The sequence below is a fragment of the Ooceraea biroi genome, chromosome 12 (genome assembly GCF_003672135.1).
Source record: "Ooceraea biroi isolate clonal line C1 chromosome 12, Obir_v5.4, whole genome shotgun sequence".
Lineage (NCBI taxonomy): Eukaryota > Metazoa > Arthropoda > Insecta > Hymenoptera > Formicidae > Ooceraea > Ooceraea biroi.
This window is the reverse complement of record NC_039517.1, coordinates 8396820-8414530: the sequence shown is the minus strand read 5'-3', so window position 1 is coordinate 8414530 and position 17711 is coordinate 8396820. Positions and strand designations below refer to the sequence as shown.

The 17711-nt window shown below is 46.3% G+C and overlaps 1 protein-coding gene across 1 annotated transcript; it reads left to right on the top strand.

Moving 5' to 3' along the window:
• Nucleotides 1-231: 231 nt before the first annotated feature.
• LOC105284277 lies at nt 232-4866 on the top strand. The gene is made up of 5 exons (XM_020033235.2): nt 232-2218; nt 2564-2688; nt 2852-3067; nt 3583-3903; nt 3971-4866. The coding sequence occupies exons 1-5, from the start codon at nt 256-258 to the stop codon at nt 4103-4105; spliced, it is 2760 nt and encodes a 919-aa protein (XP_019888794.2). The 5' UTR covers nt 232-255; the 3' UTR covers nt 4106-4866.
• Nucleotides 4867-17711: the final 12845 nt, after the last annotated feature.

The following is a 17711-nucleotide window of genomic DNA, read 5'->3' as shown; positions in this document are numbered from 1 at the left end:
AAAGAGAATGGTATATCGGATCAACAACACGATTTTAAATCTGATATACCAGATCTTAATTGTTCCTTTGGTAAAGAATTAACGAAGAGGAGAAAGACTGTAAAGAATTTCAAGATTGCGTCGTTCCCGACATTGTTTCAGCCCCGAAATGGAGTTAAAACAACACTTGACAAATTGATTACGAAGTCACAGAAATATTTGGGGGCACCTAAGACTCAAGAGAAGCTTGTGAGCAAACCAGAATGACAAGATACGATGTCTGACAAGACAAAACATAATTTCCACACGCGATTGGAGCAGACAGTCGATACCACAACACGGGAATACTTAAATTATTCACAACGATGCGCGTACAAAGCTTTGAAACGTTTGACGCATGACAAAGATTTAAATTTCGAACCAAAACTGTGGGAGGAGATATCGGTGGGATCGCAAGCTTCCACCGACAGATCGATAGTAGATATAGACGACAAGTTAGATGCGGCCGAGAGCGAAAGTCCCGAATCCGGGACTCGCAGTCCGGAATCGCCCTCGTTTCGCGATGTGCAAAGAAGATTGAGGGAAACATGGAATCAAAACATCAATGAGCAGAGTGCTAAACTGTTAAAATCAGACTCTGACAAATCTTCAATGATGCCAGCAAAGTCGTTGGCAAGGTCCGCTTTCAGCACAAAGTTCGCCAGGTACGAAATCTGGCGAAGCCGTTCGGCGAACGTTTTGGACTCCATTCCAAGGATATTATGTTTTCAGCGCAAAAAAGGTGATAAATGCTTATCTTGTATGCACAAACCTTTGCGAAAAATAAACGAGACCGAGGATGTCTCCTCGCAAATGCCACAGACGGAAATCGAAGCGAGAAACGACAGCGAGTTCAGTTCCGATGATGGACTTTCGGAATTTTACGAGGAATTAAGAGAATTATATTTGCAGAGAAAGGCGGTTCTGGAATATTCTGAAAAAATTGAGGATTCAGATGAATCTACGTTCATCACGTCGTCTCAAGCGAAAGAAGACGAAGACATCGCGATGTCGACGAAAATCGAGTCGAATGAGTCCAAAAGTAAAATACCGAAACCTGTCGAAAGTTTGTTGTCAAAAAGTCCCAAGAGCTTGAAAGCCACTTCCAGTTCGCTCTCGACCTCATCGAAAATTTCGTCTTCCGACGCGCACACGTCCGACGACGAGACGTCGTCTCCGCTGGCAATGGACAACGATCCGTCACAATACAAAAATATGGCACCCTGTCATTTGCCAACAGTCCTGCTGCCCAGCATGGAACCTCTGCGCGCTCTAAGACACAGAAAGCCGACCACCATGGAGTCTCGAATCGCTTTAATGGAGAGCGCCAAATCGCTGAAGGAGAAATCCGACGATGAATATTGCGATGACGTGAAAACCGCAGTGACAAATGTACCGAAGGAGAAATCGCAGCTGAAAAAGGCTGACGAAGAATTTGAGGAGATCGTCGAAAAGAAGGATACATTCTTAAAGAGTCCGAAAGCCCTCGTAAAAGTTAGGTCAGAGCAGCGGCTGACGATTGCAGAACCTGCTCGAAGGGACGACCTGAAGAGGGGTTACACTTGCGCGAGCATTGGGGATTTATCGAAGGATTCTACCAGAGGTACGTTCGGGGTTTCTCGAAGCGAGGCGGAAGACGGGCGAGACGAAGCAATCTCTTCGGAGGCAATAGATTCCGCGAGCGAGTCGACTTCTTCCGGTTCGGTGGACGCGGAGAGGCGGCCGGAATTACCGTTGTTGACGGTCCCCGAAATCTCGCGATTCTTAGCGGAGGTGAATCTCACAGAGGGTGGGTCGCTCGCGATCGCGCTGGGAAGCCTGGCGGACGAGTTTTCTGCGCGGCTGATAAAACAACACGACGCCGGCACGACGACGACGACGACGACGGCAGCGGCGGCAATAAGGCGCGCTAAATTAGCCGCGAGATTAACGAAGTTGCTGGCGGACTCGAAACGTTATTTGAGCCCCGATAAGTTCCCGTCTGACCTCGTTTTCTCCACGCAACAGCCCCCTATTTGCAATTCCCGGCTGCTGAGACGTGTTCTGCCGCTCGATTCCTACAATCTCGTCGCGCCGTTATTGGGCATGCCGATCTGGTATCCGAAGAGACCTGTGAGAAAGGTGAAAGACATATCCACGGTGAGTTACAGGGACGAAGAAGAAGCGGAGAGTGTACCTTCTGATTTGTCGATCATGGTACGTAAACGCAACAAAATGCTTTAGATTACCGAATTCATTCGAGCCGTGAATTTCATCGACAGGATGAATTTGGAATCAAGTTCTCGTTTTAACGAAAGCTCCCACGTAATTGTGAAGCGCTCGGCGTCAAATGTCACGATTGTGATTTAAATGAAATTTCCCTTAAGACGCGAGATCCGCGTAGAATTAAGCGGGAATTGCACTCTTATTACGTTGATATTTTGCGCGTTAAATAAATCGGTTGTACAAGCTCTGAAAACGCGATATCTCATTTAATGCTACGAACTCTATCGCTCCTCGGAGACAGTCCGCTTTGTCGGCATAGTAGTTATTAGTTGAAAGTAAGCTTTTATACGTCCGCAGGTGCATCCTCCGACGACCAAAGACATTTCGACGAGCGGAGATGAGCATAAAGTAGGTCAGGCCAGATCGAATCCTTACGCTGTCTTTTTGAGGAGGCCGCGGCGCAAGGTACGACAAAGCGAAATAACATTATTGGCCGCGCGCGTCGCTGAAATCCCCGCGTGGCGGAAATCCTCCGCACGACGCGGGGCAGCGAAGCGAGGAACGGGATGAAGGGAGATGAGGAGGATCTCGCGCTTCGCACCTTTAATACTGAAATCGACGATCGCAGGTTGTCACTTGGCGTCCTTTAACGGCGGCCGATCTCAAAGGCTACGATCCCGAGGCCACTCTTGAGATGAGGGCCAGAAATATTACGGACAGGATATGCCGTGACTTCTGTGAGTGGCTGCGCAGTTTAGGTGGTACCAGCAAAGTCATCGACGAGGACGTCCTCAGAGACATGTTCGAAATTGACTTTACGGCCGAGGCTAGCAGGACGATGCAGGTATAGATGCGAGAACAAAGTGTACGCGACCACATACATGGTGGAACGTATCGCGTCCTACACGTAATGCGTTCCTACGCGTAGTTCGAGATAGTCCCTGTAACTTCATGGTGTCGTAATGTGATGCATGATGTAACAACAGGTACGCGCACTTTCAACGCGAAGCGAGAAACACCGGATGCAGAATTTAAATTATAACTTTGGTGCGATAATTCATCAGAAAGTCAGGCCTTGCGCTCGCGTCTCGCAAATAAAACTTGGTCTAAAAATTAGTTCTGAGGAAAAATAATTTTCTTCTCGCGAGGATAGGTGCGAGAAGCAGAGCGAAAATGTCGGCTACGCCAATCGCAATTAAATTACTAGCGGAAACTCTTCTACTTTAACGTCGTTTTCACGATTTGCGTTTTTGCGAGAACACGTCGCGGTAATCGAAACAGCAGGGAATGTTTTCGCGTCAGAAGGAAATAAGATATTTCTATGAACGGTTACGTTAATCTCGCGTCTGTTCGAGATAGATGTCGATGAGGGAGATGCCAATGGTGCCTAGCGAGATAGCCGCTGCGAGACAATGTCCCGATGCAGGCGAGCTCGCCATGACCAGGAAGCACCTGATTAGAGATGCTAAAGCCGAGAGTAAGCTGGTCAAAACAATGGCGTTTGGTACCGCAATACCCTGGGAGCTTCAATTTGTACCGCCCAGGAATCGGGTGGGAGAGAGGTGGCTGCGGTGCGAGAACGTGATACCGGATCTCGAGACGATGGACGTGGTCTGGAAGGGCATAACGCATCTGGAGAGCGTTAGGGCTTTCGCCAAGTGGCTCGACGAGCATCCGAAGGTAAGCCCGCTTCGTGAATTCGGAAAGCGTTTACCAAGAAAGTGGCCTCACTTCGTAAACGTTCCAGGTTTGGTCACCGGATGCGCTAATAACTGCGATATCCGCCGATTCCAAGAGACACGCCATCGACGATGAGACCCTCGTGCATCCGGAATCGGACGTCGAACACGTTGGTAATTTTAAAGTCGGTCGCGTCCATTAAAGCGCAATCGTGTGATCGACAAGGCGGAATCGGCGCGCGAAAAGAAATCGCCTCTCGAAGCGATGGTCCTCGTTCGCGTCTGCACGCTGTCGTCAAATGCGCTCGTGTAACCGATACGACCACACGATGACACGACGCAGGACGCCCATTTCCTGTATGCGGCGAACGGTTAACCCCCGTAGCCGCCGTGGGTGCCTCGATCGCGAACAATTCCCGCCGTCGAAATTTCGACAAACGTCCAATTACGATGGCTAATTTTCTGCTGACGATCGTCGCGCGTTCGATCGCCCCGACCGGCGTAACGCAGATAGAAATCAAGTTCCTCTCACAGCGGGTTCACGCCTCGAATCAAAATGTATGGATCGTTAAAAGACGCGAACGTTTACCGGGCCATCGTTCCTGATTTGGCGTGTAGATTGGATTAACAGTCCGATTTCACGGCCCGAATTAATTCATTGGCAACGCAGGGCGCACGGACTAATGCCGTATTACGCTGCACCAATTATCGATCACTCAAGTTTCATTGCATTGAACCCCATTAAACACGTGTACATGCGATAATAATAATAATAATATATTAATAATGATCCATTCATTAATAATAGCAATCAATTATCAATGTGGGATAACACGTGTAAGTAAGACATGTAATTGACAAGCTATTCTGTATAGATTAGAGTAATTACATTCTATACTAAAAATGCATCTACCAGCACCTGTGACACGTTTGACAATGTTTCCATCCGAATTAAACAAAGTAAATGCCGTTGCAAATGTAAATAACGATATAAACGTAATTCTAAAAATATATTGAAATGAAACTCTAGCAAGCGGGAGGTAATCTGAGGCCGAGCCATAGGATGCCGGCGATCTCGCATCGACGAGTTGTCGGAATAACGCAAACGAGCCGATTTGAAATATTGAAAAAGTATCACGGATACGCCGGATATCCTGACAGTGTCTGCTCACGACAGTAAACGCGCCTTAGACCCGCGGTAACGAAGGTAGCGAGGAAAAAAGCGGGAAGACAGCGAGGCTCGCCTCGTTTGCGATACGTTTTCTCGCAATAATTCCTTTCTCGCGCGCGCAGAATAGTGCGATTCGCGAATCACGTCGCGGATGTCAAGGAACAGGCGTCATTACGGCAACGAGGCGTCGCGGTAACGTCGTCAGCTAAAATCGCCGGTCTAGCTGCCGGAAATACAGATCGTGGCGAGATCCCGGGATTCACGGTAGCGATACACGCGGACCGAAACGAGTTTGCCACACGCTTCGAACCCAGCTCTTCTCTCTGTTTGCCTTTAATATTTGTCTAACCTTTTTCCCGTACACGCGCGTCCTGGTGGTCCTGGCACACAAAACATCAAGCATTATTCGCGCACACGTACCATCCGCACGACTCGTTAAACATTTGCTCGCTCGGTGGCATCCAGACGGCACGCCAAAAAATACGTGATTAATCAGTTTTCCCTAGGTGCTCCATTTTTCAAACAGTTCGCTAACCCACTTCCCCGGACGGATTTTACACTGATTTTAAAGGCGATGCGATCTTTGTTGCATCAGCAGTCATGAATTTGAAATACTTCGACAAGCGAACGATACAAGAAGAAAACGTTAAACGTTTCCTATTACTTACCTATTTTTTTATTAAATAATACATTTAGAAAAAAAATAATAAACTCGAAGGAAAGCAGATCAGCGCACATTTCCCAGGAAATGTAGTGACAAAACTGTTCAATCGTCCCGATACTAACGAGGATACTGCTGAAAAATCTCGAACTTGGAAGATACAACCCTCTTTTGCCCTTTTTTTAACCCCTTTTCCGAGAAATCTGCCGGTTGAATCACGAACTTTACGAGAAAAAAGAGGAGAACGAGAAGAGAGGGGCTTTTAAAAAGGAGACAGAAAGGGAATCGGAAGCGCACCGGGTACGAGAGCGACTGGTAGGATAGCGGGGGGAAGCGAGAGGAGAGTTTAGAGTCATCATTGGCCATTGGCCATCCGTTTCGCTCCACTTGGGTCGAAGGATCCCGCTCGACCGAGAAATTTAACAAGGCGCACGCTCTCGGACTGACAATAGCCAACTTTCCTGACCCCCGCGTGCCCGGGTTTTAATTACTTCAATTTGAACCCCGAGCTCGCCTCTCTCGCGCGATTCATTGCAAACGGGAACTCGGCCGGTGGCCTCGCCTCGCGATTTTTCCATCGGATCGATGTCCACCCGCGAAAATAGAACGCGCGGGCAGAAGTGAGTTAACGCGCGAGTGCGCGATAGTTTCATCGGGACTCAAGCTGAACGCGCCGGTTTTCGTTCGCATTGCCGCGAGTCGGCTGCGTGTAAAATGTAGGTACATTCAACGCGAGCAATTCCGAATATACGTATATATAGTATATATCGCGCGAAGGTCGATCAGACGATTTTACCGCGCGCCATCATTCGCTTGATCGAGCATCTCGGTCGCGAGAGAACTGTCCGCTGTCTCCTCGCGGATTTAAGCCGCGATTGCCATGTACGACCAATCGCGGGTACCGAAACTCAACTAAATTCGAGTCACGACGTCTACTCGGATCAGAGTAATACGACGCACGGATTCGTATATAACGTACAACGTTCGAGATATTGATGCGCGTCGTTCCCCTCGTTATTTCCTCGCGACTGTCCTCTCGGCATGCAAACTCGCGTCACACGCAACAAACTTGCGTAGTGTCACGTTCTCACGATGAGGCTCGCAATAACGTGCGCCATGCACTTTCGATAGGTTGTGCAATCATCGGACGCGCGCCTTTATTGCGTAATACGCCGCGAATATAAAGTAAGACGCGACCGTCCGCTCGGTCTCCCGGTGATTATCGTTACCGCTATTGCGGGCCGCACCTCTGAAAGACACCACCGGAAGCGGACACTCGATTTCAATCACTTTGTTCAGTCTGATCGCGAATTTGAGCTATGAGCGAACGAGCAGCGTGCTCTTGATATCAAGAGAAAATCCTGAATGCATTCTGAAATCGATCTGTGCTGGCTACCCTTCTTGTTTTACTTTTTCTTTATATCTTGCAGAAAAATACAAGGCATCTATAGGAGGTTTATCATGTTTCGTCTAGGTACTCTTGAACTTTCATGATGCACGAATCTATTTTCGTTCGCGTAGATGAAAGCATAGAGCATCATAATGCAGCTATTGGTACGAGAGAGAAACGGAGAGAAGAGAGAGAGCCATAGCTAGACTCTTCCAAAAATTACTGAAAATTAATCCAAGAATTCATTCAAAAACTCGATCGATAGAAGGCCCGACGAGGCTATGATATGCGTCACAGATACGGAGAGCGCGGGGCGATCCGCTTCGTTACCTGCGAGCGACATACGATAGAGACTAAAACACACGGTCGCATGCACGATTCATGTTCACAGATCAGAAGAGGAGCGTTTCCTGTCGGCTGTACGTGCTCCCCTTCGATCTATTGTCACAAAGTCCCGCGATAGTATGCGTCCTCGTGAATACGACACTTATATAAACGCGCAACCACGGCGGTAATAACGAACGAATGGAATATGATAATCCACGGAGACTATCAGATTGAAAGTGCATGTTCACGGCAACATTCTCTCGGTCTCTTTCAGCTACGTGTCATCTCTCGCTCTCACTCTCTCCCTTTTCATGTTTTTATACGTTTCTGATTAAAACTGTAAATTTGTTTTTCATATCTTTGTTTGCCCGCGAGAGCAGCGTGCGCAACGCCTGTTGCACGAAATGCAATCGAATTTTCGCGGCGTCTGGGCTATGATATCGACGAAATCATGATTCTTTCCCATGCGCTGCGCGTCTGGTTGAATCGTTAAGACCGTGGCAGACGTGATCCCGTGCAAGGTGCAGATTAAACAGAAAGCAGATAAGATCGGCGTGAGAGGCAGATCAAGCAGTCGTGCAAGCGGTAAGACAAATGGACCTTCAGTTTTTCAGACTCTTAATTCGCCGCATAACGTGCCTTATGCGTATCGTCGAATAAATCTCGAGATTTGTAATAATCAACTTTTTATTCTTATATTCCGTTATCAATTTCGAGAAATACATCTTTAAAAGTTTACATTACATCTCTAAAAAAAACTAGTTCTTATTAACGCATTATTAAATAATGTGACAGTTTTTTAATCGTATAAATCGACCACATTGATCCTACCGAATGATTTTACCATAACGAGGAAGTACTGCGCTTGCCGCGATTTATCATCGGATTCGGGGAACTCGACGTGACGATTCCGTGCAGAGGATTACCCGCTCCACCGTCTCGTAATGGGCTTCGTCCAACATCCGGTCGCATCCGGAAGGCCGCGCCCGTCACGGTTCCTCCCGACATCGTTACATCAGCCGAGCGGTGCGACCAGGCGCACGATTCTTCTGTTTCGCTCGTGCGTCACGTAGCATTATTGTTAAAAGTATGCCGTACCGATAGCGGTGGCCGACTCACACGCGACTCACATCGAGCCAGTCTACCGATGTCCTTTGACCCGGTGACATCCCGATAAAACGCCGCCGAAGAACTTCCGGATAGCTCGCGGAAAGTACGCAACTCACCTATCGCGAAGTGAACGATCAAGTGCGAGCGTTCGCTTTCTCATCTCGCTCGTCAATCCTGAATCTAATCGTCAATTGAGCTTCGGGTATCCTGTGCGCCGATTCGCTTGTAGATCTGTTCGCAGATATTTTTCAGAGATATGTGTTAAGACTTCGTAATAAAATTACGATGTTCATCGTGCGTGAAAAAATTCAGGATCGATCCTGCAACGCGTAATTCGTCCTTCGTTAACGTGGTGCGACCGAGTGGACGATTTCCTTGCATGTCCTCGTTACGGTTCCACGGACACGCAATGTCTTAATGACCAAAGTGCAACGAGAAGGCGGCGAGTGCTTTCACGCGAAAGTGGACATTAAAATCGTACGCTGCACCGCAGATGCACGTTTCTGCGACTGTTGAGCAACGATGAGACACACCGATGAGAAACCTTGTGAAGCAATTCGAGCGACACGTGACCGAGGAGCCTCATTCGTTGGACGTAAGCAAAGCAATTAGACAGGAACATGGAGGAAAAGCCGCGAGAAAAAAAAGGTGCCGCTGGCGTAAAAAATGGTTTTTCGACGCTCTTCCGGTCAGTTTAACTGAACCCTCGAATGGCACTCAGCCCTTCTGTCAAGTTTGTAAGTCCTTGCAGCGCGATAACAAGCACTGATAGATGCGGTTCAATGTCTCGTAAGTGCATTAACTCGACAAGGTCTTTTACGTTGTCTATAAATCTATGTTTTATTACAATTTTTGGATCTTTTCACAAGACTGTTGTACTTTCTATCAATTGTTGATTCTAGGAAAAACTCGAAGTTAATTTTTCTTTAGCCGATATTTTATCAGAACTTTTTTTTTCTTGCACAAGTACTTTTCAATGTTCAATATCAAATGTTCTCATTTGTTAGATCAAAATTCTATTGGGATGAATTTGGATTTAAAGAACGACAGTTTCATTGGCCGTTTGCACGTCGCAATTCGCTAAAATTTCAGTTTAGTTGGCTCGATCGTTGTTAGCGCGACGATTAACGTTACTATCGAATTAACCTTAGGTTAAGCCGTCGTGTAAATGGAATTGCGAGACGACCGAGCGAATTACTCGGTCGCCTCTGGGGCGGATATTGCGCTGCTCCGAATTATCGATTGTGAATTCAAAAAGCGAGCACGCAATCGGAAGGGAGCCCGAGAAGCATAGTGGCTTCCATGTACCGTCGAATACTTCGAAACTTATTACGAACGAAGTCCCAATTAAACTTCCTCCGTGATTACCACTCTACAGCGAACGTTACGAGAGACCGCGAAGTCTGCTGAATATGCAGAATTCTTGATGCAGAGAATTAAAATTGCACATTGCCTTCAAATACTTTAGACATTATCAGGCTCTCTGATCTGCTGATTACTCGCGGCATATAGATATCACTCCGATCTATCGATCTCCGATAAGAAATCGATTTACTCGCAGCCGCACGTATGTGTGAAACCGTCAGAAATGAAGCACTTCCGCTTTTCAATGATTTAACAATGACAACAACGATCGAAACTGCATCAATCTGTGAAGGTTTCTCTTTCTCTAGCGAGTCTCATTCCGCGCGTGACGGCCTGCTGCATAAACTTTTTATCTATAAACTCTATAGAGCCATAAACTGCAAAGTTATTACCATCATTTACCGCTTATTATAAACTTCGGCGCGGTGCCGCGCGACTTCGTTCGTAAATAATTTTAGCTTCATAGATCCGGATTATGTTGTAATATCGAGTCACACGTACACACGGGACACCGCTGCGGACCGTAAGCGTTTCCGTTATCCAGTCGTAGGAAAGCCGGATAACGTGGCGTGCGCGGTCCTAGCTCCTGGCCCGTTCGATCCTTCCAGGGCTCTCTCTCTCTCTCTCTCTCTCTCTCTCTCTCTCTCTCTCTTTCTCTCTCTCTCTCTCTCTCCCTCTGTGCGATGTAGTCCTCCACCCGTTCGTATTGGAATGCGGGTGTTACGGACGCAGAATCCATAGGGAACTAGTACCGTCTACAGGACGATGGCGCGGAGAACCGGCGTCATCGCACAGAAGGCCGCAAAGTGTATTTACATACCGGCCCTTGGTCAAAGCCTTTACTTTGCGCGACCGTTCGCCATGCATCCGAGACGTTCGCGGCACCTCTTATTCGACCGAATTTAGAATGAGCTCGTCCCGCTCGCCGCTTCTTCAGGAGTGCCGTACACCATCATACGGTGAGATAATGTCGGTTATCAAGTCAATGCGAGCGACTGCGCGAGGTTCTGATTCCTCTGGTAAATGCGTTCCGAGCGAGAAACTTAAAATCGATTTATATTTAAAATACTTGATGATGCGCGATGATTTTTAACGATAATATAGCTACGAGAAAACTTGAGTTGAAGACAGCTGAGTTTAGATTTAGAGAGCTTGAGAGTAACGCGAGTGCAAGATAGATTTGTACGTTTGTTCGTTTTAGAAATAATAACTCTACGTCGTTTAAAGCCGCATCCCCCCTGCACGGAACTGACGCGCGCGGCAAAATGGAAGTTCGCCTCGCAGAAATTGGCTCCTCGGCTCCGCGGCGAGTCTCCGGTGCATCGGAAAATCCCATTTTTCCCTTTCTCTCTCGAGCTATCTATCGATACATTCTCCTTGTTCGGATTTCGCATGCATCCGCGATCAGATCGACGGGCGCGGTTAACGAGCGGCAACGAAATTGCCGTAAATAACGTTTGCATTTAGTTTCGTGGCAAACGGCGACGGAAGTGCGGCGGTACCCTCCGCCTGCATTTTTCACCATTTTCCAAAAGCTATAAGCCCGTGGGGTCGAATCACGGTAAGCATCCCGCGGTGAACGCCGTGCTCGAGCCGGCTCTCTGACAGGCGAAGGGGGGTAATTGCGCGTCGGTGCTGACTTATAGCTTCTAAATCAGTGTCGACCGGATTCAGCCCCTCTGTATCACCGCCTTACGTCGAACAATCTTCGCGAAAACTTTCGGGATAAACCGATGGTTGGCTTCACCGCTTCGCTCGATTATGGACGTGTCCACCGAAGAACACGATATGATCGATTTATCGCTGCGAAAGTAATGGGACTCTGACAGCGTGATCATTATAACACCGCACGAAGACACGTCAGAAGCGTTAAAAATGTTTTTAATAAATTATATGTATGCATAATGTTATTCTATTTTCTCGATAAATTATAAAATATTATAAAAAGTTCTTATGACTTATGATTGACGCTCGACAAAATGTAATAATTGTAAACTATCTTGTATGTAACGACATTATTAAGTGAATTAAAATACTCTTTGAAATAAATTAAATTAATTGTGTATATTATCGCATCAGAATTTTTTTATCAAGTTTTATTACCCTATCAAAATCATTGATATCACAGAGTAGCAGTCCTCAGCTTCGAAACGCTTATGCGCGATTACTATCCAGACCGAATATCTGCAGAGATACTGCAAATATCGTGCGATTATCGTGCACCAAGAAGACGTCAGCAGCCGCTAAAGCCGACTTGGCAAACAATTAGCCAAGTCTCGATCGTGCTTGTTTTCGCGTTTCCATCGCGAGCTTTGGATGCATCGCGAATTTCTCGCGAGCGAGCGAGCAACCAGGGCTCGAGGTTCTCTTGCTTTCGGTTCGTTCTGGAGTGGTTAAACTTTATTAAGCGATATTTCTCTAATTATCTCCGTGCGTAACCGTGCAAGGTGCGAGCCTCTGCTCTCGCTGCAATCGCGGCCATGTTTACGGCGCACGTTGGGCGCGCTCGAAACTATAAACATTAAAAAGGGTCGAGACGCCAAAGTTAGCACCCTCCTGTGCCGCTCTTCCTCGTGCGCCTCCATTTCCTTTCGCAACTCATCCGCTTCGTCCTTTTTCCTTTCCTCATCTCCCACCTAGTGCTCTCGCGAAACTGAACAACTTCCAAGCCCCGTTTCGAGGAAAAACTTGGAAAATTAAACGCCACGAGACGCCTGTATCGCCTGTATCGCGTCCGACACCGAGGGGTGAAAAGAACGAGTGGTGGCAAACGGTAACAGTAACACGCCCGCGGCATCGCCGATGCCTAAGCATCGCACTTCGTCCCTTGGTAACCGTGTATACTACTCGCGATACAGCTCTAATAGCACGGCGCGGTTTAATTTTTTAATTGAGAAGAGCGAAATAAACCGCCTGAGAACGGCGCGTCGTCCATTTTTACGAGTGTGCTTTATGGTCCAAATTACGTTTCGCAAGACGAACTTAGTCGGACACGACATACCGTAAAGTACGCGCGTTATGCAAAACCGGAAACTCTCTCGACGTTCCAGACTTTCGAATTGAATCCATGCAATAATCGGCGGATTGTCGCTTGCGCACCTCGCAGAATTTCTACGAGTACCTGATCAACGGCTAAAATCGCACACTCGTAATTTAAATAAGCTCACGAACGTGAGCGCTCACCTTGTCCTTATACATGGGCCACGGCGCGCGTTCGCGCGAATGGAAATCGGGCGGAATAAAATTAGCGGCTCTCCCGAACGCCCGCGTAATTACGTGTAATTTATATTACTCACCATTGGTATGCAAATCGCGCGGACCATGCATGCTCATTATGCCACCTGCCACCTGAACTCCGTCGATTCCGGCTTGCTCTCGTATCTCTCCACTTTTTTCTCCGTCCGTATCGTGGTGCTCGAGGAGAATCGAAAAATCGACTCAATTCCTGAAAAAAGAAATTTGCATAGGTTGTAGAGATACGTCGGGCGATAATTGTAAAAAATCTCAACTGATCTGACGCGATATCTCGAGAAAGAGGAGCGTGACTCGCACATCCTCGATTTACATTTTCGCGTTTGCGTCACGCAACAAAAACTGATCACATTCAACGTCAAATGAAAAATGACTTTTTTTTATCGCGACTTATTTGTGTTCTATGAGAAATTCTATTGCCGTAATGAATAATGCTCGCGTGAAAATCTTGCTAAAGATAAGCAGACTGCAAACTTGTCAAAGAATTTACCATTAAAAGGGAAAGCCGGCGAACCTGAGAGAAAGAGAGAGAAGGAACCGGTGTATAACAACGTGGAGCGACCACGGTGAACGACGAGACAGAGAGAACGAGAAAGGACGCCGACGACAGGACGGAGAGGCGACAGCTTAGATACGGCTGAATTGGTCAGTGGCGTCAGTCTTTTGATCTAAACTAAAATACAAGCCCGAAACAACGGCCAAAGCAAATCTGCTCAAAGTGCCTGCCCTCTTCAAAGTACTTGGTTTCGTCTATCTCGCTTCGCCCCGCGCAATGATATACCCCAATGACCAATTATCTTTGTATCTTTGCCGATGACAAGCGAACCGCAAATAAACTGTCAACGGGGGGGGAAAGGGTTTACTACGTGTCGGTCTATCGGATAAGGGGGTTGGCACACACCGACTTTCTCTCTCATCCTCTCTCTTTCTCACCTTCGTTGTCTCTCTCTTCCTCTTTCTCGCTCGTTTACCCTCTCCTCTCTCTCTCTCGCTCTCTCTTTTTCTCGTCCCATCCCCTGTAAGCTTTTCTCGCGCGTTATGGCTCGCGTGTGTGCTTTTTTTCACCCTTTCCACAATTCCTAATTTCGTTTTCAACGAGCATCCGCGTGCGCGCGTTTCGTCGCGCGGATCAGCCGAAACAATGATTCGCCTCGCGGCGAATTAAATCGAAAACGAATTAAATCTTCCTGCACCGTCCCGCTGCGTCGCAACTCCGCGTCTTCGAGAGAGCCACGTCGAATTTTGGGACGAGACTTTAATTGGAATCCGCGTGTCCATTTAATTATAGCCTTCGTTTTATTTTTCTTACAGTGTAAGAGACGCTCAATGCTTTGTTATCACTGTAACGTTCTTGACGTTACTTTGCACTATTATACTAGCGATACTTATATAAAATTTACTTTTATAAAACGCATTCAATATTTTATAAAATATCCTACGAAAAAATGTTATTACATGCAAATATTATGCAGAAAATGATATCCAATAAAATTAATTTTTGGTTTGTTTGATTACGAATCCAAGATCCTTTCATGTATTATTTGTAAATGATTTCAGTACCTTGCGCTAATGAAAAATTACTTTTACTATTAATTAATTATAAAACTCTTTTTCTTTTACTTTAGAAGGAACTTTAAAAGATCCTTCTGATTGTCATATTAGAATAAAAAAAATCATATACGATATTATTCACAGTTATTAAAATTACATTTTCCGGCTTGTGAGAGACAGTCGCTGATGATGAGACAATGGTAGCCTAATGCCACGCAGGAGAGAAACCTCTCGTACTATCACGATATGGCTTTAATTCGTGACGTCTTATTCGGCCGTCTGGCGAATTCAGTGGTCGTTTGATGTTCACGACGCTTTAATACACAGCGGCTCGCCACTGAGAATCCACGGTTCTTCAAGCAGAGGAAGGGGCCATCGTTCTGATAATGATTAACAAGACGGAAATTAATGAAGAACAGATTGGACCCGTTTAACGCCATTCTCGTTACCCTTTGTCAGATCGAGATGCACTGTACTTGCAAATACTTCCGTAATTGCTCGCATCCGTCTGTAGTGTCTGTTCAACCTTACACAGTGTACTCTTCGTAATTTTCCCTTGAAACTTTTGAGTTCTTTTTGCTAATTATCAAAGTATTAGAACGTTTTATCGATTGCATTTTATTTTATCATTTGTTTTTAGTCAGCATGTAATCGGACACTTCGGAGGATTTTATGTTTACCAAAAGATTTACGAATTTTTGACGAGAAATGTAACATCTCAACTAACTCTCCGCTCACTTATTTCGACAAGTCGATCCTGCCGTTTATTTTAATACCTTTATCTGACAACATTACTAAGAAGAACTTTTCATTTCTAATAATTTGCTCATTTAATAAGATGATCGATCATCTCTCGTTAACGAAAAGTGTATAACTTATATTACCAGCACGGATTAATTTATTAATTGACCTGAATAGCGTTACTTTGGCAGATGCGGAGACAATTAAGAGATCGCAAAGGAACATGTCGCAGTATCGTTCGCTATTGCGTAGTCATTATTTCTGCAATATGCAACGTGTTCCAGACGAACTGGGAAATGCGAGAACGGTGGCCGTAAATGTCGGACGTTAGTATAACGACACACGTATGACCCTCTCGATGTCGCCTTTCGTTTAACGTATCCCCGCTCAGAACCTCTAATCCCACGGTAATAATCCCACGTATTCTGCGGTCCGCGTACACAGATTTGTGCAGTAAACCGGGTCAATGACGTGATTCACATTTGTTAGTAGCCGCAACAGATTCACTCCGGATACGTCTTTCTTAATGACGAGACCCCGAGTCGGTTGTGATCAGCGGAGGTACTACTGAAAATAAAGTGATACAATGGATAATAACATACAAACCTCGCGTTATAATTGTAATTTGCACTTCACGTTAAAAATTTACTGCACACGCTTAAAGTCGTTAATGTGCATAAGGTACTCATAAGAGAAGGCAGTAATTTTAATGATCCCACAATTCTCCTAATTTAGATTCTATTTAGATTCTATCTGCAAGAATTACGAAAAATCAGCGATATTCTGTAAAGAGAAAAATTAGTTTTTATGAACAACACAAAATATTGTATGCTCATAAAAATCATGTCAAATAAATAATTGTTATGATGAACCTAAGCTCTGACTACTAAAACACTCGCAACAGTCTTGCACTGATCTACGAAAGAGAAGATTAATCTCAGTTTCGGCGAGAAACCGTTCTTCGGCATTTTTAGGCGAGTCGCGCGTCAAGAGAGGATCGGACCGGCCGACGTTCGGCAGGACTTCACCACGTTAATTCCGCAGGACGTTACATTAATTCCAAATTGGTTTCGGCCGGGCGGAGATCCTCGGCGTCGCGCCAGGCACGAAGGATCACCGATCCACGGAATACCCGGCTTAGTTCCGTCGTAATTACAGGCCCAGAACGGGGCTTAGCCCATCCTTATTTATACGCAAGCTAGGACACGACGCGACGCGCACGCTGATACTTCATTTCGCTGTTCCCGCGCGTACGCTTTGTACACGTTTCTTATTAACTGCCCGGTGACAGGCAGATATTGTCTTCGCTAGTCAGCCCTATCGAGTGATCGAGGCTCGTTCAAGTGCTAACGATATCTCGCGCGTTTCAGTCGAGGAGAATGGAGGCGACGCGATCTTGATGAGTTCGGATTTCAACGTCGCAGATGCGAGAAAACAATCTTCGTATAATTTCGACAATCTATACGATTTTTGATGTCTATACAATTTTATAGTATTTTATAGCAATTAAAATTGTCTCGGAGTTGTACAAGTTTCAGATTTTTAAGCGTTTCGCTATGCGGAAGACTTGCAATAATCGGTTATCCAAATTTCGACAAAGTCACATTTTGACGTTGTCGAGGAAATTTTTCGGAAACGCACGTGAGTTTCCTTTCATGTACAACAGACAGGAAAGCGAGTACGCCTCTATTACGGTAGCAAAAGAAGTCGCGAAATTCCAAGCGCGACTAAGATAGGCGTCCTGAATAAAGGTCTCGGGGAGAAGGAGGATTGGATGGGGGAGGGTGTCTTAACCACCACGTCGCTATATTTAGGACGCATCCTTATCTCCTACGACCCCTTCTAACCGCAGTTTTGAATCGCGGCGCGCGCGCCGGCGCTAAGCGTCGGTCTGTGTCGGTGGTGATTTCGCACGCGGGGTGAGCAGGAGGAGGTTGCACCCTCGCGAGTGAGACAGGGATAGATGGTGTACGGGGAAAAGCGAGGAGTTACAAGAGAAAGAGAGAGAGAGAGAGAGAGAGAGAGAGAGAGAGGAAAGAGAGGAAGAAAGATACCGAAGGAACGAGAGAAAGGAGGGCGAACGGTAGGATAACCCCGTGAGTGGTCAAAGGCGTCGGAGCGAGACGACTGACGATCGCGACGAGGGGGATGAAACTGCTCACGGGGGAAAAGGTGTCGTAATGAAGCTCCGTGAGAGCAAAGGAGATAAAACGAGATGGAGAACAAGAAATAGGTGGAAGG